The 20,877-nt window shown below is 47.1% G+C and overlaps 7 protein-coding genes across 7 annotated transcripts; 1 reads left to right on the top strand and 6 right to left on the bottom strand.

Moving 5' to 3' along the window:
• Positions 1 to 1,071: 1,071 nt before the first annotated feature.
• Positions 1,072 to 3,285, top strand: DFJ58DRAFT_907703 (acyl-CoA dehydrogenase NM domain-like protein; the record flags this gene model as incomplete). Its single annotated transcript, XM_041395074.1, has 8 exons — positions 1,072 to 1,192; positions 1,245 to 1,446; positions 1,500 to 1,619; positions 1,667 to 1,816; positions 1,873 to 2,389; positions 2,447 to 2,489; positions 2,542 to 2,553; positions 2,609 to 3,285. 8 exons carry the CDS (start codon positions 1,072 to 1,074, stop codon positions 3,136 to 3,138), a joined length of 1,695 nt encoding a protein of 564 aa, XP_041239493.1. The 3' UTR covers positions 3,139 to 3,285.
• A 310-nt stretch (positions 3,286 to 3,595) lies between these two features.
• DFJ58DRAFT_856637 (uncharacterized protein) lies at positions 3,596 to 4,348 on the bottom strand (the record flags this gene model as incomplete). Its single annotated transcript, XM_041393930.1, has 4 exons — positions 3,596 to 3,683; positions 3,739 to 4,002; positions 4,036 to 4,182; positions 4,233 to 4,348. Coding segments are annotated over 4 exons (615 nt in total), but the record flags the coding sequence as incomplete, so codon positions are not given.
• Positions 4,349 to 6,851: 2,503 nt separating this feature from the next.
• On the bottom strand, positions 6,852 to 8,118 carry DFJ58DRAFT_73672 (uncharacterized protein). The gene is made up of 4 exons (XM_041386835.1): positions 7,826 to 8,118; positions 7,716 to 7,776; positions 7,423 to 7,664; positions 6,852 to 7,374 (listed from the first exon to the last, which is right to left on the bottom strand). Exons 1-4 carry the CDS (start codon positions 7,840 to 7,842, stop codon positions 6,909 to 6,911), a joined length of 786 nt encoding a protein of 261 aa, XP_041239495.1. The 5' UTR covers positions 7,843 to 8,118; the 3' UTR covers positions 6,852 to 6,908.
• Positions 8,119 to 12,050: 3,932 nt separating this feature from the next.
• Positions 12,051 to 12,790, bottom strand: DFJ58DRAFT_808376 (uncharacterized protein; the record flags this gene model as incomplete). The annotated part of the gene is made up of 3 exons (XM_041391292.1): positions 12,051 to 12,308; positions 12,338 to 12,696; positions 12,719 to 12,790. Coding segments are annotated over 3 exons (606 nt in total), but the record flags the coding sequence as incomplete, so codon positions are not given.
• Positions 12,791 to 14,207: 1,417 nt separating this feature from the next.
• On the bottom strand, positions 14,208 to 15,221 carry DFJ58DRAFT_845007 (uncharacterized protein; the record flags this gene model as incomplete). The annotated part of the gene is made up of 6 exons (XM_041393122.1): positions 14,208 to 14,443; positions 14,504 to 14,736; positions 14,792 to 14,859; positions 14,892 to 15,023; positions 15,078 to 15,141; positions 15,193 to 15,221. The coding sequence occupies 6 exons, from the start codon at positions 15,219 to 15,221 to the stop codon at positions 14,208 to 14,210; spliced, it is 762 nt and encodes a 253-aa protein (XP_041239497.1).
• A 963-nt stretch (positions 15,222 to 16,184) lies between these two features.
• On the bottom strand, positions 16,185 to 17,927 carry DFJ58DRAFT_808390 (uncharacterized protein). Its single transcript, XM_041391293.1, has 4 exons — positions 17,425 to 17,927; positions 17,328 to 17,376; positions 17,080 to 17,258; positions 16,185 to 16,987 (listed from the first exon to the last, which is right to left on the bottom strand). Exons 1-4 carry the CDS (start codon positions 17,469 to 17,471, stop codon positions 16,585 to 16,587), a joined length of 678 nt encoding a protein of 225 aa, XP_041239498.1. The 5' UTR covers positions 17,472 to 17,927; the 3' UTR covers positions 16,185 to 16,584.
• Positions 17,928 to 19,264: 1,337 nt separating this feature from the next.
• Positions 19,265 to 20,555, bottom strand: DFJ58DRAFT_808395 (synaptobrevin-like protein; the record flags this gene model as incomplete). The annotated part of the gene is made up of 7 exons (XM_041391294.1): positions 19,265 to 19,828; positions 19,881 to 19,931; positions 20,018 to 20,049; positions 20,125 to 20,151; positions 20,199 to 20,319; positions 20,383 to 20,410; positions 20,476 to 20,555. Coding segments are annotated over 5 exons (312 nt in total), but the record flags the coding sequence as incomplete, so codon positions are not given.
• Between the last annotated feature and the right edge of the window lie 322 nt (positions 20,556 to 20,877).

Here is a 20,877-nt window from a genome sequence, read left to right on the forward strand (position 1 = left end):
GGGAGTTCTTTACCAATCCTCTCAGACGACGTCCCCTCGCAAGTTTTTCTTGCTAGCCATGGACTCATTGCAGAACATGTTTCGGCGTGCTCTCCCCAGGCCTCTCTCACACGCCAACTTCAACATTCCGAATCCGATATAGTATGTCGACCAAGCTTAGTCCAAGAAAACCTTTTTATCGTGGGGTACACTGCAACACCCAGACGCACAACTTCCCGTACTATGCGGCCATTACTATTTCCGCGTCCGAGCCCACAAAGCATATCATCCCGAGAACGCGGCGCTATGTGGCAAAGTCTAGGATCCCCCCCAAAAAAATATGCTAACTTCAGATAGACATCGAAAGCCCCAAAATGCTAAGTCCGGACAGAAATTTTGGATAAACCTATTGTTCTGAAAGAATCTCTGGAGCGGATCAGAGCTTTTTATAGCTGCCCGGGGGTGCCATCGAAGTGAATTTCAGGTTCGCTTCTTGTAACCTCGTCCAACTTCGTCTGGCTCTAGAATCAGTGACAACGAAGAAGTTGGGCTGGTCGGCCCGAGCATTAGCTCGGGTGGGATGCAAGCAGGTCACCGGAGCCATTGGGAGGGCGGGAAACCTGCTTACGAGTTCGATTTATCACGGCAAACAAGCAAATCTAATCTATTTGCACTGCACTAACAGCGATAACGGAAAAATTAAGACGTGTATTAAAGGGAGTGGTGGGCGGGCGCAAAGAACGAGAGGGACAACGAGTGCTAGTGAGGCGCGAGCTCTGCCGAACTCGTTGTCGACGAGGGAAAAACTGCGCTTCCGCTCAGCTGGAAGTGTGGTGCCGGGATATACGGAAACTCCGGCGAGCTACGCCCGGCACCTGGAAATGACCGTTCGACTTGATCTCCCCTAGTCAAACTAAAGATAGTCGCTCCTGCTAATGATGACTAGACCAGTGTGACATCCTTCACATATGTCCGCATGCATCTCTGTAAAGGGTACGTGGGCAGTGGCTATCTAGTATATAACATACGAGAGGCGAAAAAAACTAAAGTAATATGATACTCTGTTCCTCCACAGGCTCCACTCACTCCATCATGACATCCACATCGCAGCTTTGTCAGTCAGATCTATTCGAAAAACGCTCCGAGCTCCTCAGTCGCAACGCTCGAGTGGCTCTCTCGTACGAGAGAGCCAGGGCTATCGGCTTAGCACATGGTGCATATGAAGCTTTTTTATTCATGGGACACATCTTGATCTCGTATTGCAGACATCACTCTTCATGACACTTTGGATTTAACGCAAAAATTTTGGGACATGCACCTCGATCCAATCATAGTCCTAGATGGGGCTGCGTTCACGCTGCTGACCATCCAGTACAATTTGGTCGCAGGAACGCTTGCACAATATGCTGCAACTACTAGACCTGACTTGGTTTCCCTCGTCGAGGACATTCTTCGATGGGATGTTATGTGAGCAAACCGTAACATCAATCTTGCAGAAGCACTACATGGTTTCGTTGCAGTGGTCAATTCTGCCTTACCGAACTGGGGAGAGGCCTAGACATCTTCCGAATGAAAACATCAGCGACACTTCTCCCAACGGGTGGATTCGATCTTCATACGCCGTTGCCCTCGGATGCCAAGTACGATATCAGTATATCCTTGAGGACTGTTAATCATGATAGCCTAGGTTCATGCCGCCAACTGTTCCGGTGAAAGGTGTTCCATGTGTCGCCATTGTTTTCGCACAACTGTACGTGAACGGCGAATGCCGTGGACCCCGGCCGTTTCTTGTCAACATAAACGACGGATATCATATGTGTAACGGGGTGACTTCGAAGCGAGTGCCTCATTACATTCATTTCACCTATTTCAAACTTACCACTCTATAACCAGGTTACTACCACCCAGAGGATGTTCAGCTCCCGTCAACCATGCACTCACAAGCTTCCATCATGTCGGCTTACCGCCTTCAGCCCTTCTCGGGGACCTCGACAAGTCCAACAGTATGCATCATGACTTTATGACCTCTATATGGCGTGTTATGGTCGGGGCTCTAGCGATTAGCTCGATGGCAATATCTGATCTTCAGATGTCATCGTACATCGCCGCGCGTTACTTTCAGCGTCGACATGTCACCAGTGTGTATGGAAATCTTGTACCCATACTTTCATACCGGACGCAACAGCTCCCTTTACTACATGCCGTCGCCCAGGCGTTTGTTTTAAGAGCGCTTTATAGATGGGCTATCGAACAGTTCATGGACAAGAGCCTAGATGTCCGTGTGCGACATGGCGTTGCGGCTTGCTGTAAAGCAGTCATGGTTCAACACGCACAAGTTGCAAATCATGCCCTGTCTGAAAGAATGGGAGCTCAAGGCCTCTTCGAATATAATCGGCTGTCCAACTTATATGTACGAATATTTTCTCTTGGTCAGTCATGTTAGATCAAGAATTAACCTGTTTCGCAGAGCGAGATTAGGGGAGTGAGCATCGCTGAAGGTGATATTCTAGGTAGGTGACTTTTAGCCTTCTCCGGTGACATGGTACTGATCAAAGATGTCAGGACTTTCCATGCGTCAGTGCAGTATATCGATATCCGCGCAAGCTAAAGACTTACAGATGCATTATAGGACTCGTGGCAGATACCTTGGCGCAAATGTACACATTACCTCTCTCGACACACCCAGACGGCCCCCTTGCGTTGCACGAAATCTCATTATTTGATGAGGCAACCGAGACAGTTTCCTCCTCATCCGATTTCACACAAGCGTTCACGCAATATGTTCAGCCGCGCTGTCAGCTGATGGTCGAATCCATGGGACACCGTATGGCCTATGACACCGCTGTCGACCAAGGGGTCTCCCAATGTCTTATCGATCTGTATCTCATCAATGCGATCAAGACAGATGCCGCGTGGTATGTAGAGCGTGGTATATTTACGCGACAGGCCATTATGCGTATGGAGGATACTGCTTTATTGGCAGCTTTGCCTCGCCTGGACGAGTTGCTCGCTGCGATGCAGGTTGAGCCATACGTCTTATCACCCATCATATCGGATGAGCGCTGGGAGAAATTTAGCAAGACGTTGCCTGTTTATAGCTCCCCTCAGGCTGAGGAGACAGCGCAGCCGACTTTGGTTTTGGAGAGAGCTCGACTTTGAAGCTCTGGGTTGTTATATCCTTGCATAAATATATGATGGACCTTTTGCTCATAACTTTAGTAGTCTGTCGAGTTACTCATAATTAGCTAGTGATTTGTTTCTCTCCCCATGTACTTTCGATAGTTGGAAAACACCCATGTCATGCTCCACGTGATACTGTCCAGGGCCTGAACAGATAGATACTCCTCCCGTTGATATATTGGTCGGAGTGGTTGCTCAAGTTTCCAGGTATCGTGTCGCACAGCACCCGTTCATATATACAATTCCAGAGCTTCGATTTCCCTGAGAAAATATCATATTGCCTGTGCAGGAAGTCGGTCATTACTCTCGCTGTATCAACAGTTAGATGACAATCAAGCGGTACTTTAGGTCGACATACCAAGCTCTTCTGGAGACACCTCAGGAATCTAAGGCACAACCACGTTAGTTATAGAAACAATTGCTTCAAGATACGGACGAGATGGCTAGATGACTTGAAAGTGATGTTAGATGAATTTGCAGGTCTGCGCCAAGCACGCTGCTTCCTCACTTCCACTAACATCGTCCTGTCGGATAACGCTTATCAGTCAGTGAACTTCATTCCGCCACCCTGACCTGCACCTTGCTTGATTTTCCGGGAAGAATTCACAGTAGAACTTTTCATCAAGTTTTTCGATCAATCCCCAGGTTTCATAGCCGGCTCGTGGGTTCGCAAGGACAAGAGACTTGTGAATGGGAGGCGTTTTCAATCTGACGCATCCGCTTTCATCCTCGTCCAGTCCGAAATCGACATAGAGCCGAAGGATGTCAGGATGCCAAACAGAGAACATGGGTGAAGATTTAAAGGAACGCAGGGTGTCCTCCCCACAATCATAGTCGGTAGTACTCCGACGCAAGAGTATTGTCAAAATTAATAACCATGATGGACATTGATCACGCCTTATCAAGGTAATTCCAACCAAGTACTGCGTGTGCTCCCACGCAAATTCTTGGTGATTGTCAATCGTCGCATCGAGGAGGATCATCGAGGATAACAAGGCCGGGAAATGCAACGCGGCTAACATCCTGTGTAAATTTGTGAGATTTGACAGGTCTCTGAACTACGAATGACATACACCGAGCAACCTCCATACGAGTGTCCTGCTACGACCAAGGTCCAGGAGGAGAAACCACTCTTTTGACGTGGTTCATCAATGGATGCAGGAACTCGATGAAGTTGGATGCGAAGAGAAGATATTTATACCTCTTCTGACATATAGTTGATGAGAAAGCTTGCAATGTCTCTCGCGTTCATATCTGATCTATGACACCACAGCTAGTAGATAGCATAAATAGGTCTCCCATATCTGATACACGATTAGATTCCTAACATGTATGAATAGGCATTACGAGACATGCTTCCTTCGTATAACCCGTTGCGCGCACAAGGAACAAGGTGATACCCTTCGTCTGTGACACCGGAGTAGCAGTCCTCCCCTTGCCGGACCCCTGGGATTGGCTGCAGGTATGATATGCGTGCTGCTGTTATATGTACCGAGTAAGTCATCGGACCTGGGTTTGAAGGGCAGGGGAACTTCGACGTGCCCTTCATGAATGGCACCCATGGGCGGTGGTCCGGAGTGTTGTAGGTATGTAAGGATATGAGGATGTCGACGACTGCTGCCTGGAAGTCTCTATTCTGTCAAGTTGTTATTTTCGGTTTCGAAAGAGAACACTGGATTAACTGTCTTGCAAAATCAGATGGGCCGTCGTGGTGGTAGGCTATTCGCCTCTGACAGACTTGGAATGGGTAGAAGGTTCCATCTTTACGATGCCCGCATGTGACGATGCATAATGGATCTCGATCGATTTCTGATACATGATATGATCACCGCGCAGCTGGAAGCTGTATAAATGGGCGCAGTATGATTCAGAAAGTGATGCATCATGATGGAAGTAGTATACAAGATACAACTTGAAAGTCAGCTTGGCCGCGGAAACCTAAGCCTGTCCAATTACTTGTTTTGGCTCGATCTGTTACGTCTAAATCAGGCGACTACGTTGTCTGCGTTTGTCCCTCGTCTCGCGGTCTGAGCCTGAGGTCTCTGGCCATGGTGTCACTGTCTCCTACTTTCGCATCGTTGTATGCCTCATGTCGGCCTTCATTGTGCTCCTTCCTGTTAGCGCCTCATTTGATCTCGATATTCCTCATTCCCTTGTGTCTTCTGATGGTCGGACGTTCTGTCGGTCATTTGCAGACTAGTGATTTGTCGAAGTCCTGACTCACTCACCGCCGACGCAGAATTTGAAGTGGTCCACAGTATCTCGCATGGTCTTTTCTTGAAGATGTTGTTTTGGGTTGTCACGAGTTCGGCGTTCGCTCCAGTGTGTTTTCTGACGATCTTTGAGTCGATGTATCAAACTGGTCATGTTTGATATGTGGCTTACAGAATACTGCAGTTGAAGATGATCACAAAAGTCTTCTCTGTCACTTGTTGTTTGAAAAGTGTTTTAATGATGTATCTGATGCTAAACACGTTGACCGTACTGCATGTAGAGAGGTCAGTGCTAGCTTTGGTCCAGCGGATAAATTGGTAGAATATGTGATGGACATATTTATAACAGCCGATAGTCGTGCTCTGACCACAGGCAATTTGTGGACAGTCGCTTTAAGTGTGTTAAGCAGCGAGGATAGCACGATCACTTGTCGTAAAGTTGCCTAGGATCATGGCTGTGCGGATGAGGATGAATCCTTTGACAGTAGTGATAGTAAGATGACGGACCAGCAAGAATCACCAAGAAGGTACTCAACAAATGGGACAAAAGTGCAGGTGGAAAATCGGCTGAAGGTTCATCATCTGCTGATCCTGGAGACAAAGAGAACACAAACGAAAGACTCGGAGGCATCTCGACCAACCATTTCTAGTCCACCGTGCTCCCGGATTACGGGGGTGATCTATTCTAGCACGTGAATGCAAGGCTCCATCAGCTTGACCTTCGGAATGTCGAAAACGACCTTATCCCCCTATTCGGAGCTTAGGCGTGGCACATTGGTTATGATCTGAGCCACCTGTGACCTTCCAATTGGAAGGAACGATAGCTGAGGCTAACTCACTCACTCAGACATTTGATGAACTAGATTTTCAGGTCTATCAGCTCGACGCTCGTACGATCCGCGTTTTGGATCAATCCAAGTTGCAAGTCGAACCGTTCAGCTCGCCAGTCCAAGTCACGTGCGTTGGACGCGATGGCAGATGTAGAGCTAGGGAAAAGAGCGAGGAAAGATTGAGAGGGAAAGAAAGCAGGGGAAAGTGCAGACTAAGAAATACCAGTTACCTGGAATTGGGCAAGAGAAAGATAGGATTGAGTTGTATGTATTTTTAGGAAGAGATGCGCAAATGAATCGGCTCCAAAAAAGAGGGTAGAAAAACAACGCAGGAACAACGTGTGAGAGGGCGATGGGGCGCTGCTTTGGCACACCAGGCTTTGCCAGCCCTACGGCTTATGAATGAGGGTATTAGCAGGTGAGTCCCAGCATCGGAACTAGGGCGCGGCAACAAAGTCACTATATCCACTGTCACCGGAACATCAGGGGCATCATTTTTGAACATAGTATGGAAAGCCATGTGGATTATATTAATGGTGATTGCCTAATGAATTTCGGATTGAACGCTCAGGTACGTGGAAAAAATATCTGAGGACGAACGACTTGAAAGTTAAACAAGTCATGTTATAAATATGTCGCCATGTGAGTTTGTACAAAAGTGACACAGTAGGTAACAGATATTATACAGGAGTCGAAGCAATCATGATTAATACGGCTGTGGATGTCGACGGGATCTAGCCGTAATACGAATCGAAGAAGTAACCAATGACTGGCGTCGAGGTTTGATTCCGAGGTGAATCTGACGGATGTGGCGAATGATTGTATCTCGGCAGATGGACTTTCGGAGTTTACATCCCTCCCATTTACATTTCACAGGGGTGCGCCCAGCCAGCTGTGGGAGGTGGGATAACGAGACATGGGACACGATCTCTCCTTCGTTTGCAGTCTTGTCACATGGTCCATGCCAGCGACCGTCATTCCACCTGCAGACAAACAAGCGGTCAGATGCATGCGATTCTGATTGGTTATCATGGACCGGGTGAGGGTGACTCTCAATGGGGTATGGTTCGGAAACATTGCCTGAAGATCCCAGATTGCAAGCGGACGGATCGTCGAAGAAAGGAGAGCGGACATGGTTGAAAGAGGTGTTGTGCGAAGGCTGTTGAGTAGCACTATTGAAGGAGTTAATTTCTGTTAAACAGTAACATCGAGAAACATACACGTGAATGTCACGACGATAGTTTTCAAGAAACGGGGACGCCAAACCACTTGGAAATTGACTATTACTTTGAGAAAACCCAGCATCATATAGGTGAGCGAGAGCGGGCACATGATCGTTGCTCGTGGAGCCTCCGCCATACATAAGGTGAAACTGAGTAATCACTGGTGGGGGGTCCCCATCTCGATTTACTGGAGCCAAAGACAGGTAGAAGTTCTGTTGAGGCTGGGAGGATGACAGGCCCTGCAGCAAAGTATTAGCGCACTACTGAGTACAAGCGTAGACGAAACATACATTATCGATGAATCCTAGCTGTTCTGCACGCGATGCCTTGTTTAGCTCTGAATCTTCCTGCCTGTGCAAGGGATCAACACCAAAAAAGAATCATAGGAGCACGGACGTACCAGAAATCATAACCCATTCTGTGATCCGCTGGGAGAAGGGAACTCTTTGAAGCTTATGTAGTGACATAGATAGTGAAAAAACACAAAGGCCGTCGATTAAAGGTGGCCTGTAGGCCAAGCACCAGTGGCATGTAAGGCCAGCTAGGACAAGAATGGAAGAATACGAAAGTTGATCACCAGAGCTGCCCCACCAGCAATCTGGAATTGTCTTGTGGGGTAACTGGACGAAACGGCGAATGTCAAAATACCGTGTAGGCCAAAGGCCACAGACTGACCGTCGATAAAAAGACCGTCAAGGTGAAATCCATTTCGGCGGCGTCATGTTAAACCATCCAAGATATGACCAGCATCTGTGACTCGAAGACTCTGCATCCACCAGTGGTGCTTGAAGCGAGCTCTCATTGGATCTCGAAACGCGCCCCCAATCTGTTGAAATTTCATTAGCAGATACATTGGCCACGATTTAAGTTTAGCTCCAGCAATGGCCCCGCCTCCCACGCAGTTGGCAAGCTACATAGCGACCTTTTGATCAGTCACAAGCATTGCGCTTTCGTTTATCTTGGTTGTAAATGGTCATCAGTGAACCTAGCTGCCCAACGTGGTGAGATACACCTGACAGAAAAAGGAAAAATGGCAGCGTTGTGAAATTGGCAAGATATGCCATGAGACACAAACGACGTTTACATGAGATCAAGGGCTCATTAAATGGAGGCCAAAGTATTCCGAAACGCACCTTCAACGACTAGGACCATACCAGGTTACCGGGTGGAACCGCAAAAGCTATCGCCACACCCGTCATTGTCAAATTACACCTCGTGTGGTCTTGAGGCCTCTGCCTCCGAATGCTTGAGAGGTGCTCAGGCACCGAAGGCCAAACTGAATTCTGTCGTGTTCCGCTGACATCATCATGTCTTGGCCTGCGTTTTCTGGCATTCGATCAGTCGCAAGGCCATTCGTACTTTCTGTTTAACGGTACCCTCGATGATAACAATATCAAGCGTGGGATGCAGGTAGACAAATGGAACATACCTTTATGTCTCGACATCATCAGTGTCTTTCTGGCTTACACAGGAAAGAGTAGGAAGGTGAGAGGCCTAGGAAACCATAATGTTAATGACGCTTATAAGCTTCTGAGTTCCCTAGCACAGCCAAAAAAAATCCTGTATGAATCCTGAGGATCCCCAGGGAACTTGGACAGTCTTTGCAGTGCAAATACAGCACTTCGACAACCGTTGGGTTGGCACTCCACGCAGAGAGCGCGGCGAACACTTCATTTGCCTACCACATCATGATGTGTCTAATCTAGATGTTCCAGAATGAAGTTCCATGATTACCATAGATACTCCCGGGCCAGAAATCGTCTCGACCAGTCAATCCCAAGGTCAAAAATTGGAACATAATCGCACAGCAAAAGAAAAAGAGGAAGTTCGACCGTTGATCTGCGACGGATTCGGCCCGTAATTGAGCTATAATATATATATACATCTTAACGTTGCATAAATGTCAGAATACTCACAGAATGGCGTAGTGGCCGGTAGAAGAAAGGTTTCGTGGATAGACCTGAAACTCTGAAGCTCCGAGAGACACCTGGTCCAGGGACATTATTATGGATGAAGACGATAGCTGATGTGAGATTTTCATCAAAACAAAAGTGGACTGTAATTGATGGTATGAAGCGTCTACAGCGGTCAATGAAAGAAAGTTTTGTCTCAAGTTCTCCGTTTCTTCTTGATCGCTTCATGAACCTTTCTCGTAAACTCTAAGAGCTGGAAACCTGGGCCTCGGCCCTTGGCAAGGCCTCAAGTCCAAGACGTAAACTAGTGCTTACTAAGCGAGTGAGGCGTCTATGCCTTCGATCTTTCTCGCGCTCACCGTTTTTCTGTTTGAACGCCCTCTCCGGGAGTCCATATCATTTGTCTAACGATCTGTTTGTCAGCTTCAGCGGAAACGAAGCAACTAGTAAGCGCCTAGAGATAATTTCTATATTTATATACCGCAACACACTGTAGAGGAAACGTGGTGCTATAAGAGCTGTCCTTGGTGGAGTAGTATGCGAGATAATGGATATAGGTATGGTGCGAATAGCCAATGAAGTCTGCTTTGAGGTGTTGATTTTTCTAGCTTGCGCTTGCATCCGGATGCCAGCGTCCATGCTGATTAGCAATAGCCAGTAGAGACTGCTACTACAGGTACTACTCTCGAACTGGCGACTGCTACTAGTACAGCTAAGAGCTGGGACTTCCTTTCGCAAATTCATCCGAATTTTCAAGCCTAAACTCTCGACAGAAACGTGTCCTACCCTCCCGATCACGTCAGTGGTGGTCCTGGAATAGGAAGCTGTGATGCTGACCCACTGGGGACTACAGTACTACTATCTCAGTAATAGTCATCAAGTGCCGGAGGTCGGCACAGAGCTCCAGGGGAACCTCATGAGTCATGAGTGTTGCATTGATTTCATGTTCCTGACCATATTTTCAAGTATCCAGGATGATGTATATATCCTACAAGTTAAATTATCCATGTTGAATAACTGACGATCGAGGGGTCTTGCAACTTGATTTTGGAACTCGATCCCTAGAGAACAGGACAAAGGAATTTTAGACCATAGAGTTCTGTGCACTAGCCCCGAGCAATCAGTATGTGGATCATCCATAAGCACAACACGAGTGACAATTTAACGAAGCGAAAGCTATGTATCGGAGTCCACAATTCACCCACTAGGGCTTTGTGGAGGAATGTAGTGTTGGAGTACGAGAGATCCGTGACGAGGAAGACCGACGGATCCGAGATAGGAACAGAAGATGAGTGAGAGGTACGAGCTCAAGCCAAAATGGACTAAGTCTAAGGCAGACTAAGGCGAGCAGACGTGTTGACGTCGGCTCGTGTCCTTGAAGATTTTATGTTTCGCATTCATTTCTAAGCGTAGTTACGCCACTTACTTTAAAAGCGCCAGTTGTAGCGCCCGGACATCTCAGTTCTTTCAAGATACTGAGACTGTACTTGCTCCTTAGCGTTTAGCGCCTCCCACCTTCGTCTACTCACCAGATGTAGGTTGAATGGCAGCCAACAGAAAGTAAAACAGAGAACAAGCAGAAGAATTAACGTTAATAATCAGTCGGGTTACTCGTGATTAGCTAGTGATTTGGTTTTCTACTCCATGTCCTTTCGATGTCTGGAAAACACCCATGCCATGCTCCATTATGATACTATCCAGGGTCTGAACAAATAGATACTCGTCCCATTGATATATTAGTCGGAGTGGTTGCTCAATTTTCCAGGTATCGTGTCGCAGTGTCGCACACACCCGTTCATATACACAATTCTAGAGCTTCGGTTTCCATATTTCCTGCAGAAAGTCGGCCATTACTCTCGCTGTATCAACGGTTAGATGGAAATCAATCAGTCCTTCAGGTCAATATACCAAGCTCTTCATGGAGACTCCTGAGGAATCTAAGATACAATCACGTTAGTTATAGAAACAATATTGAGATACGGACGGGATGGCTAGATGACTTGAAGGTGAATTCGAAGGTCCGCGCCAAGCACGCTGCTTCCTCACTTCCACTAGCATCGTCCTGTCGGATAACGCCTATCGGTCAGCGAACTTCATTCGGCCACCCTGACCTACATATCCTGGCTTGGTTTTCCGGGAAGTAGCTCAATATTTTTCGATCAATTCCCAGGTTTCACGGCTAGCTTGTGGGTTCGCAGGGACAAGAGCCTCGTGAGTGGGAGGCGTTTTCAATCTGACTGTATCTGCTTTCATCCTCGTACAGTCCGAAATCAACATAGAGCCGAAGGACGTCAGGATGACAAGCAGTGAAGATTTAGAGGAACGCAGGGCATCCTCCCTGCAATCATAGTCAGTAGTCCTCCGACGCAAGAGTATTGTCAAAGTCTAATCACCATGGTGGCCATTGATCACGCCTTATAAAGGTAGCCCCAACTAAGTACTGCGTGTGCTCCCACGCAAATTCTTGGAAGTATCAATCATCGCATCGAGGGGGATCATTGAGGAGAACAAGGCCTGGAAATGCAACGCGGCCAACGTCCTGTGTAAAATTGTGAGATATAACAGATCTCTGAACTACGAATGACATACACCGAGCAACCTCCACACGAGCGTCCTGCTACGACCAAGGTCCGGGAGGAGAAAGCACTCTTTTAACGTGATTCACCAATGGATGTAGGAACTCGATGAAGTTGGATGAGAAGAAAAAATATTTCTACCTCTTCTGGCATATAGTTGATCAGGAAATTTGCAATATCTCTCGCATTGTCAGTCCAATCAACTGTTGTCGACTGATTTCAAGCAGAAGGTCTAAGAAGCGATCTCTCACAGCTACCACTGAAATATTGTCTGTTTAGCGGAGCAGAATCCCCATGTTGCACGGATTCCCATGACCACATCTCATCTATGACACCACAGGCAGCTAGTAGATAGCATAAATGGGTCTCCCATATCCAATACACGATTAGATTCCTAGCATGCACGAATAGGCATTACAAAACTCACTTCCTTCGGAAAACCCGTTGCGTGCACAAAGGAACAAGATGATCCCCTTCGTTCTGACCTCGACCCCCCGGTCCTTTTTCACATATCGGTTGACGCAATTCCACAGCAACCTTTCGTCTGTGACCCCGGAGTAGCCGTCCTCCCCTTGCCGGACCTGTTGTTCCATGAGTTCAAATCCTAAATTACTGATATCCCCTTCGGTTCTTTCTGAAGAGGGAGGGAGTGGCTCGGAGACTGGAATATTTGGGGTGACTCTTGGACTGGCTGCAGGTATGATATGCATGCTAATGTCGTACGTACCAAGTAAGTCATCGGACCTGGGTTTGAAGGGCAGGGGCGGGACTTTGACGTGCACCTTCATGAGGCTTGAATGCCACCCACTGGGCAGCAGTTTCACAGTCGTCCGGAGTACTTGTTGTAGGTGTGTAAGGATATGAAGACGTCAGTGACTGTCGATGACTGCTGCCTGAAAGTCTCTATTCTGTCAAGTAGTTGGTTTCGGTTCCGAAAGAGGATACTGGATTAACTATCTTGCATATTAGATGCCGTCGTGGTACCCGGTAGGCTAATCACGGAGTCTGACAGACTTGGAATAGAAGTTCAAAGATACCGTTCCAGTCTTTACGATGCCGGATGATGCATGATGCATGATGGATCAACTTCTGACACCATAATGGTCGCCGCGCAGGCAGCCGTAAGTGGGCGCCATGATTCAGATTCAGTCCAGCATGGACCAATGGTAGGACGCTCAAAGTCATGTTCAGGTGAACTTTACCAGTTTTCCCACGAATTACCGTGATCGAGTCACTGACCTTCAAGTTCTTGCGCTGAGGTTCTTGCATTTGTTTTCCTTGGTAAGTTTTTGCAACCATGCCTAGATCATCATACACCGTTATTCATCATATCTTAGGCACAATCAGGTCAAGTCGCAATTCATTTTTATCCAGTAGTGACCGGTTGACCTCCAAAGCATAGGCTTTCCTCTTAGAACCTGTGTTCGAGTCATGTGTGTATTCAAGAATTGTTTCATCAAGTTTATGCCTTGACTTACTAACACCTGTGCTTAGATTTGGCTTAGATATGTCTTGTCACAATTTTGACCATCCTAGCACCTCAACAAAGTTGGCCATTTAACACAGCTGAGTATACACGGCATGCGTGTTCTCGGTTTGACATCGGATTATCTCTTACAGCCATCATCATGAATTATGATACACGACTCAAGATGCGCAAATTCGAAAACCAGGTTTCGAACTTCCTGTCTATCCTCCAAATGAGAACCCGTCTAGATCTCTATAGATCTTCATAATTTCATTTTGCTTCTATCGATCTTCGATCCCCCTTGGCCTTGCGTCGTCTCTTTCCGCGTTGCGCTTAGTATGAACTTCGAAAACCAGGTGGTAGTTATCTCGAATTTGATCATTATTGTTAAGCAAATGCAGTATGCAGTCTTTCGTGCCAATTAGCAGGGCTCCTACTATACTGACCATACAGGCGAGCAAAGAGTGTATTCACTCGTATCTCCCGACCATCTTTATGGTGACAGGACGAAGGTGTACATCGTGTCCTCTCTTATGATCAAAGATGTCGATACACCCTCAGAGTAATGCTTGGCTACCCTCTGGCCAGTTATGGAATTTCACCAGATTCACGACCTCCGTTGTACTGCGTCAAACAAGCTACACACGCATAATATAGGAAGCTACGGGATGAGCATAGCTTAACACGCAACTGAGTGGGATTTTGATGAACAGCTAGATATGCCCAAAGCGTATGGTTTATACAGAAACAACAGCGAGCATCATCAACTAAAAGCAGGCTGGAGCAAGAAATGGTATTAGATTACAGACGAAAGCTACCCAATCATCATTGACGCAGGCGTGCCTCTTTGCGAGATCCACAGAAACTGGTCCCAGCATGAGAAGCTACCCAGTGCTTGCATCGATACTTGAGTCCGAGATGTATCTCGTCGATGTGGCGGATGATTGTATCTCGCCGCACATACTTGTGGAGTTCACAGCCCTCCCACAGACATTCCAAGCGGCTGTCGGCGGGCAAAGGTGACTTGAAATGGTGTGATAACATATGTTCCCTGGTCCTGGCTGCATTTATAGTCCTGCCGCATACGCCGTAATCATCATTCCACCTGCACACAAACGCACGACCGACGTGTGATTCTGTCCCACCATCCTTGACGACATGTTGAGGATGAGCGTAAACCTCTTCCTGGAATTGATGACGTGGGTCATGCTGGAACTCTTTCATGGGTGATATAAGCCATGGGTCGGCAAGGTTTGTGTCAGAGAAGCCTGTATTGTGGGCAGGCAAATAGTCGGAAAGGGCATAGGAAGAATAACTGGAAGAAACGTGGCGTGGATGCCATCCAGCAGCACCACTAAAGAAAAGGAGTTTAAGAACAAGATCATCGATACGATTTGAGGATCTTTTACCTTTGAATGTCACCATGAGCTATCCCCTGATCGAGAGGGGGTAGTCCGAGTGTCGGGATCGGAACATACTGGCATCAAGTACGCCATTACGAGAACCCACTATTTGGTCTTCGATTATCGAGCCACTGTCACACGCAACGTGATGTTGGGGAGCAACCGGTGTAGAATCACCATGAGAATTCTCAAGTACAGCATGTGGGAAGTGTTGGTGAGGCTGAGAAGTCGACTGTGCCTATAGCAAGACGTCAACGTTTCGCATTGTTCATACTGCACAGACCAAACGCACATGATCGGTAGTTCTGCAAACATTTGATGCTTCTACTTGTTGGTATAGCTGTGAATCCTGCTTCCTGCACAAAGGGATAAGCAACGAGAAATACAGAGGCGCAGATCAGACGTACCAGTAATCGTAGGGCGAGCTGCGATACATTGTGAACGATGGCATTCAACCTGATGATTCGGAATCCTTCAAACAATATAAGCCCAGAGACGTGAAATTATGCCAGGAAGGCCGACGGCCAACGATTGTCCGCAGGCCAAGGGTTGGTGGCATGTAGGTGAAGCCGGGGGGAAGGCATGACTGCCAGTTACTAGAGATTCATAGTATCAGATGCATTACAAAGTATAGAGGCCAAAGGCCAGAGACCTCGGAGACGATAAGATAAATCAGGTCGACGCGTCTTGTTGAAGAAGTTAAAGAAGTTCCAGAGTTGAGAGAAATGAAAGTTGCATATCAGTGAGAGAGTGATGCCTTTGAAATCGATAGCATTTTGGGCCTGTCAGAGATCGTGGGACATATCTGCAATTCGAAGGCTTGCCTCTACACAATTAAGGATGAGATGGCCCCAGACTTGTAATGACAGTCATGAGCGCTCTCATTGGTCAAACAGCTTGTTCCTGTAGTACTAGCGGGAGCCCAGTATTTGAGTTGGCCAATGAGCTCTGAGCAGCCATGGAATCCGACTGCGGGATACTGCCAAGTAATGCAGAGTTAACAACTTGAACTTGGGGGCCGGATCATGAACGTTTGAACATCCAGCCATGGTAAATTGAAAGGTCTGCGCCGAGACTGACATCTTGATCATGGGCTCTAGCCCTTCAGCCAAGTGCCAATCTCCGGCTATTGGGGAGAAGTATGATGGTGACGCGCCTCATGGAGGATGGAATGAATGAAGGTAGGTGAGTCCCAGCATCCGTCGGAACTAGGGTGCGGTGACAAAATTACTATATCCATCCGGTCAAGGCTGGCCTTTGCTTCAAGCGCTGCAGCTCCGAGTCGCTGACTGATTATTAGTCTAGCTAATTCGGATCGATAAGACCCACGTACGGCCTTCATGTTTTCGGCCTCTATTTCTACCTATCTGAGTCCGGCTGAATTTAGTCGTCAAGTTCACTAGGGGCCATTCCTCGCCTGGCGAATTGTACCCTTTAATTGGGTGACAAGATTCTACATATTGTAATATTCTAAAGCTTCGGATTCTAGCTATAGAAGGGGGGTACCTGTCAATTGTGAACGTAGTGCGGAAAGCCAGGGATCATATCAATGGATTTATCTGATTGAACGCTCAGATACGTGAAAAGAATATCTGAGGACGAACAGCTTGAAAGTTAAATAAAGTATGGCAAGGCATGTTATAAATAAATCGACATGAGTTTGTACTTGAAAGCGACATAGCATGGAACATCACCAGGAAACATGAATTATCATACGGCAGTCGAAGCATATTGATAATGACTAAATAAGGCTGCGGATATTGACGGAGTCAAGCCATAATATGACTCGAAGAAGTAGCCTATGACTGGCGTCGAGGTTTGATTTTGAGGTGAATCTGACGGATGTGGCGAATGATTGTATCTCGGCGGATGAGGTTTGGGAGTTTACATCCCTTCCATTGACATTTTACTACAGGGGTGCACCCAGACCGTGGGAGATGGGACGACCTCAAATGGTTCGCGATTTCTCCTTCATCTATAGTCTTGTTACATGGACCGTGATCGTTATTCCACTTGCAGACCAACAAGCGGCCAGATGCGTGCGATTCTGATTGGTTGTCATGGACCGGGTGAGGGTGACCCTCAATGGGGTGTGATTCGGCGACGTTGCCAGAAAATCCCAGATTGTTGGCAGACGGATCGTCGAAGAGAGGAGGGTGGAAATGACTGAAAGAGGCGTTGTGCGAGAACTGTTCATCAGCACTATATTGAAGAAGTTAATCTCCCTCAACCAGGGACATTGAGGAGCTCGTACAAATAATTATCAGGCTGATCGTTCTCGGAAAGTGGGGTACGTCATATCACTTGGAAATAGACTTTGGTAAGACCCCGCATCATGTAGATGAGCAAGAGCAGGCGCTTGATCGTTACTCGTTGAGTGTCCACCATCCATATGGTGATACTGAGTAACCACGGGTGGCGGACCCCCATCCCAATTTGCTGAAGCCGAAGGCGGGTAGAAGGGAGGCTGAGGCTGAGAGGGCGACGGGGCCCACAGCAAAATATCAGCACACTACTGTTTACAAGCACAGGCGAAACATACGTTATCGACAATTCCTTGTACTGCATGCAATGCATTGGCTAGCTCTCGCCTGCGCAAGGAATCAACACCAACAAGAAATGTAGGGGTACGGACGCACCAGAAATCGTAATCCATTCTATAACTAGCCGGGGAAGAGGGACTCATAGAGACCACAGTTCTGATATTTATGTGGTAGCATAGATGGCGGGACTGGCAGGATCAACCATGAAGGCCGACAACCAAAGGTGGCCCGTAGGCCAAGAACCAGTGGCATGTAGGGTCAAGAATGAAAGTTTATCACCAGATCTATCTCTCCAGTAATCTTCTGGGCAACTGGAAAAAAACCGCGAATGACAAAAAACCGCGGAGGCCAAAGGCCAGAGACTGACTGTCAATAAAAAATATCAGGCCAACGGGCCTGTCAATGTCAAATTCGTTTCAGTGGCATCATATTGGACTATCCGAGATCAGACCAACATCCGTGACTCGGAGACTCTGCGTCCCCGAGTGATGCTTGAAGCGAGCTTTCATTGGTGACGCCTGTAGAGGATCTCGAAACGCGCCCCGGTTGCGAAATACAGTGCACCATTAAATTTTCATTAATAGATACTCTGGCCACGAGATAAGTTTAGCGCTAGGCCTCGACTCCCACGCAGTTGGCAAGCTAGATGGCGATATTCTGACCAGTTACAAAACACTATGTTTTCATTTATCTTGGTTGTGAACGGCCATCAGTGAACCTAGCTGACCGATGTGGTGGGACACCTGGCAGAAAAAGGAAAAAGGTAGTGCCAGGAAATAAGGCGTGCCATGACGAGGTTAAGCGCTCACCAAATGGAGGCCAGAGTATTCCGCATCGCAACCTTCCCGGGGCGCAACTTGAATGACTACGACCATACCGGGTTACGCGCGATTCTGGGTGGAGCCTCAAGAGCCCGAAAATAATGTTACCGAACCCGCCATGCCAAATTATACTTCGACGAGATCCGATCGTGAGGCCTCGAGGCCTCTGCCTCCGACGCTTGAGGTGCTCAGGCCTTAGGCACCGAAGGCCGACTTGAATGTTATATCCTGCTGACATCATTGTGAGTGGGCCTATGTTGACATTTAATCAGTCGCAAGGCCATTTGTACCTTCTGTTCAACGGTACCTCTATGATGACGATTTCAAGCGTGAGATGCAGGCAGAGAAATGGAACATACCTTTCTGTATCGACATGAGCATCAGTGTCTTTCTGGCTTGCACAGGAAAGCAGAAAAACGGGGGCATAGGAAACCACAATGTCGGTCACACTTATAAGCTTTAAATTTGAGTTCCCAGCACTGCTGAAAGAATTCCTGTACGAATCCTGAGGACACCCAGTAAATTTGGCGGTCTTTGTAGTGCAAATATAGCACTTTGACAGGCCTAAGTTGGCACTCCGCGCGAAGAGCGCGGCGATAACTGATTTGCCTACAGCATCACGGTGTCTGATCTGGATGTTCCAGAATGAAAGTTCCATGATTACCATAGATATTCCAGAAATCGTCTCGAGCTGTCGATCCCAAGGTCAGAAATTTGGAAAAGGGTCGTACAGCAAAAGAAAAAGTGGAAGTTCGACCGTTGATCTGTGACGAATTCGACCCTAAGTCGAGGGTAATTGGACTATAAAAATATCCTAACGTTACATAAATGTTGGAGTACTCACAGAATTCTGGGGCGTATGGCCGCCGCTGGCCGGGAGAAGAGTTTCGTGGAAGATACATACACTAGTGACTAAACTAATAGTAACTAGTGACTGCCAACATTGCCGCATGGAAAACTAAGTCTCACATTGGGCATTGGTTGCAGTGTAATGTCCTTCAAATTAATTGAATAGTGGCAGTGCTAGTGATGCCAATGGTGCCGGTGATGCACGATCGTACAAATACCAGTCAGGTAGTTCTGGGAGAACGTAAACATTGACAAACAAATAGCAATACACTGAAGACGCAATTGTCATTCAGTACTCAGTACCGGAGGTCGGCAAAGCTCCGGCGGTACTTCATAAGGGTTGGGTTTGATTTCAAGTACCTTCAAGTACTCCGGGATAATGTACATATCCTACAAGTTAGATTATCAATGTTGAATAACTGACGAGTGAAACTTGATTTTGGAACTCGATCCCTGGAGAACAGGGCGAAGGAATTTAGACCGTAGAGCTCTGTGCACTAGCCCAGAGCAATCAGTATGTTGAATCATCCATAAGCACAACACAAGTGACAATTTAACGAAGCGAAAGCTATGTATCGGGGTCCACAATTCACCCACTAGGGCCCTATGGAAGAATGTAGGTGAATGGCAGCCAACAAAAAGTAAAACAGAGAACAAGCAGAAGAATTAACGATACGGTGGGATAGATACAACAACCAACAGGCCAGTGGTAGTAAGGATAAGCAATGTACGGGGAACCCACGTGCTGCCTAGTGATGTGTTGCCTTCACAATGCTGACTACGATGATGATTATGATGATTATGACTGCGACGCCAATGATCATGCGCATCTAAAGACGGAGTCAGTTTTGAACGTAATGCTGAGCGGCGAGTCCAACGGACCTTCATGTCTTTCCACCTGAGAATCATGAGTTCGATGAATCTTAGTCGTAACTGAGAAAGAAATATCACACTCACCACATATTCTGTTGAATATGCTTTAGTATTACATCAATATAAGGAAGTCAAGTCAAACTCACCTTCCGTACTCGGTTAGCACCACGCGGAAGCCCTGTGCTGAAACAGCAAGGTTGTCTGGAAATAGCTTCAACCTTCGCTCAAATACACCAGAGCACAAATCAATCACCTGTCTTATCCTGTAATGAGTCCAATTCTCTCTCCACGTTTCTGCGACCTTTGTGATGTTCTCCCTCATAATACCGACGGTGTCGTCAATCTGTTGCTGTATAGCTGCGGTTTTAGGGTTTCCACCTTGACTCGATCCACCAGCGGGATTGGATGAGGAGCCATTACGGGGGAGGTAAGGGTCGTAAGGTTCGGACCTATGATAAGGAAAAATACAGATGAACTACGGCCCCTGCGTCATTTGGGAGAACAAACGAACATGACTGGAAAACGACGTTAAAAGGGCTCTGAAACGGTGAAGTTTAGTAGTGAAATCAGCAGTAGATTTATGGTCTCAGTAAAGGGGACACACCGTTAGAAGTGAGATTTAGAGGGCGGAGTTACTTGGGGAGTGAACTAGTGAATTGGGATGACTGCGTAGAGGCGTTGACGTTGCTGAGACATGGGATGCAGCGGCATATTCGCACGCGCAAGTGACGTGTGACCGCTTTGTGACACTTTCCTGTTTTAGGTTTACCCCTCTATGTACCTGAAATTGCAGTGCGACGTTTCCAACACACTGCACTGGGTTGCTGCGCTTGGGTCAATAATTTACAGCAACAGGATAATCTATTCAAACTCAGCTGGCTATTAAGTCAATTGGTCTTCATATTCCCAGCTGTAGTACGTAGAAGTATTATTTCAAGGGCAAGCAGTAACCTGCAGTAACCACAGAGTAATATTAATGAAAATTGGGGACCGCTCCGAAACAAAG

Source organism: Suillus subalutaceus, assembly GCF_016647625.1.
Source record: "Suillus subalutaceus strain FC151 chromosome Unknown DFJ58scaffold_125, whole genome shotgun sequence".
Taxonomy (NCBI): domain Eukaryota; kingdom Fungi; phylum Basidiomycota; class Agaricomycetes; order Boletales; family Suillaceae; genus Suillus; species Suillus subalutaceus.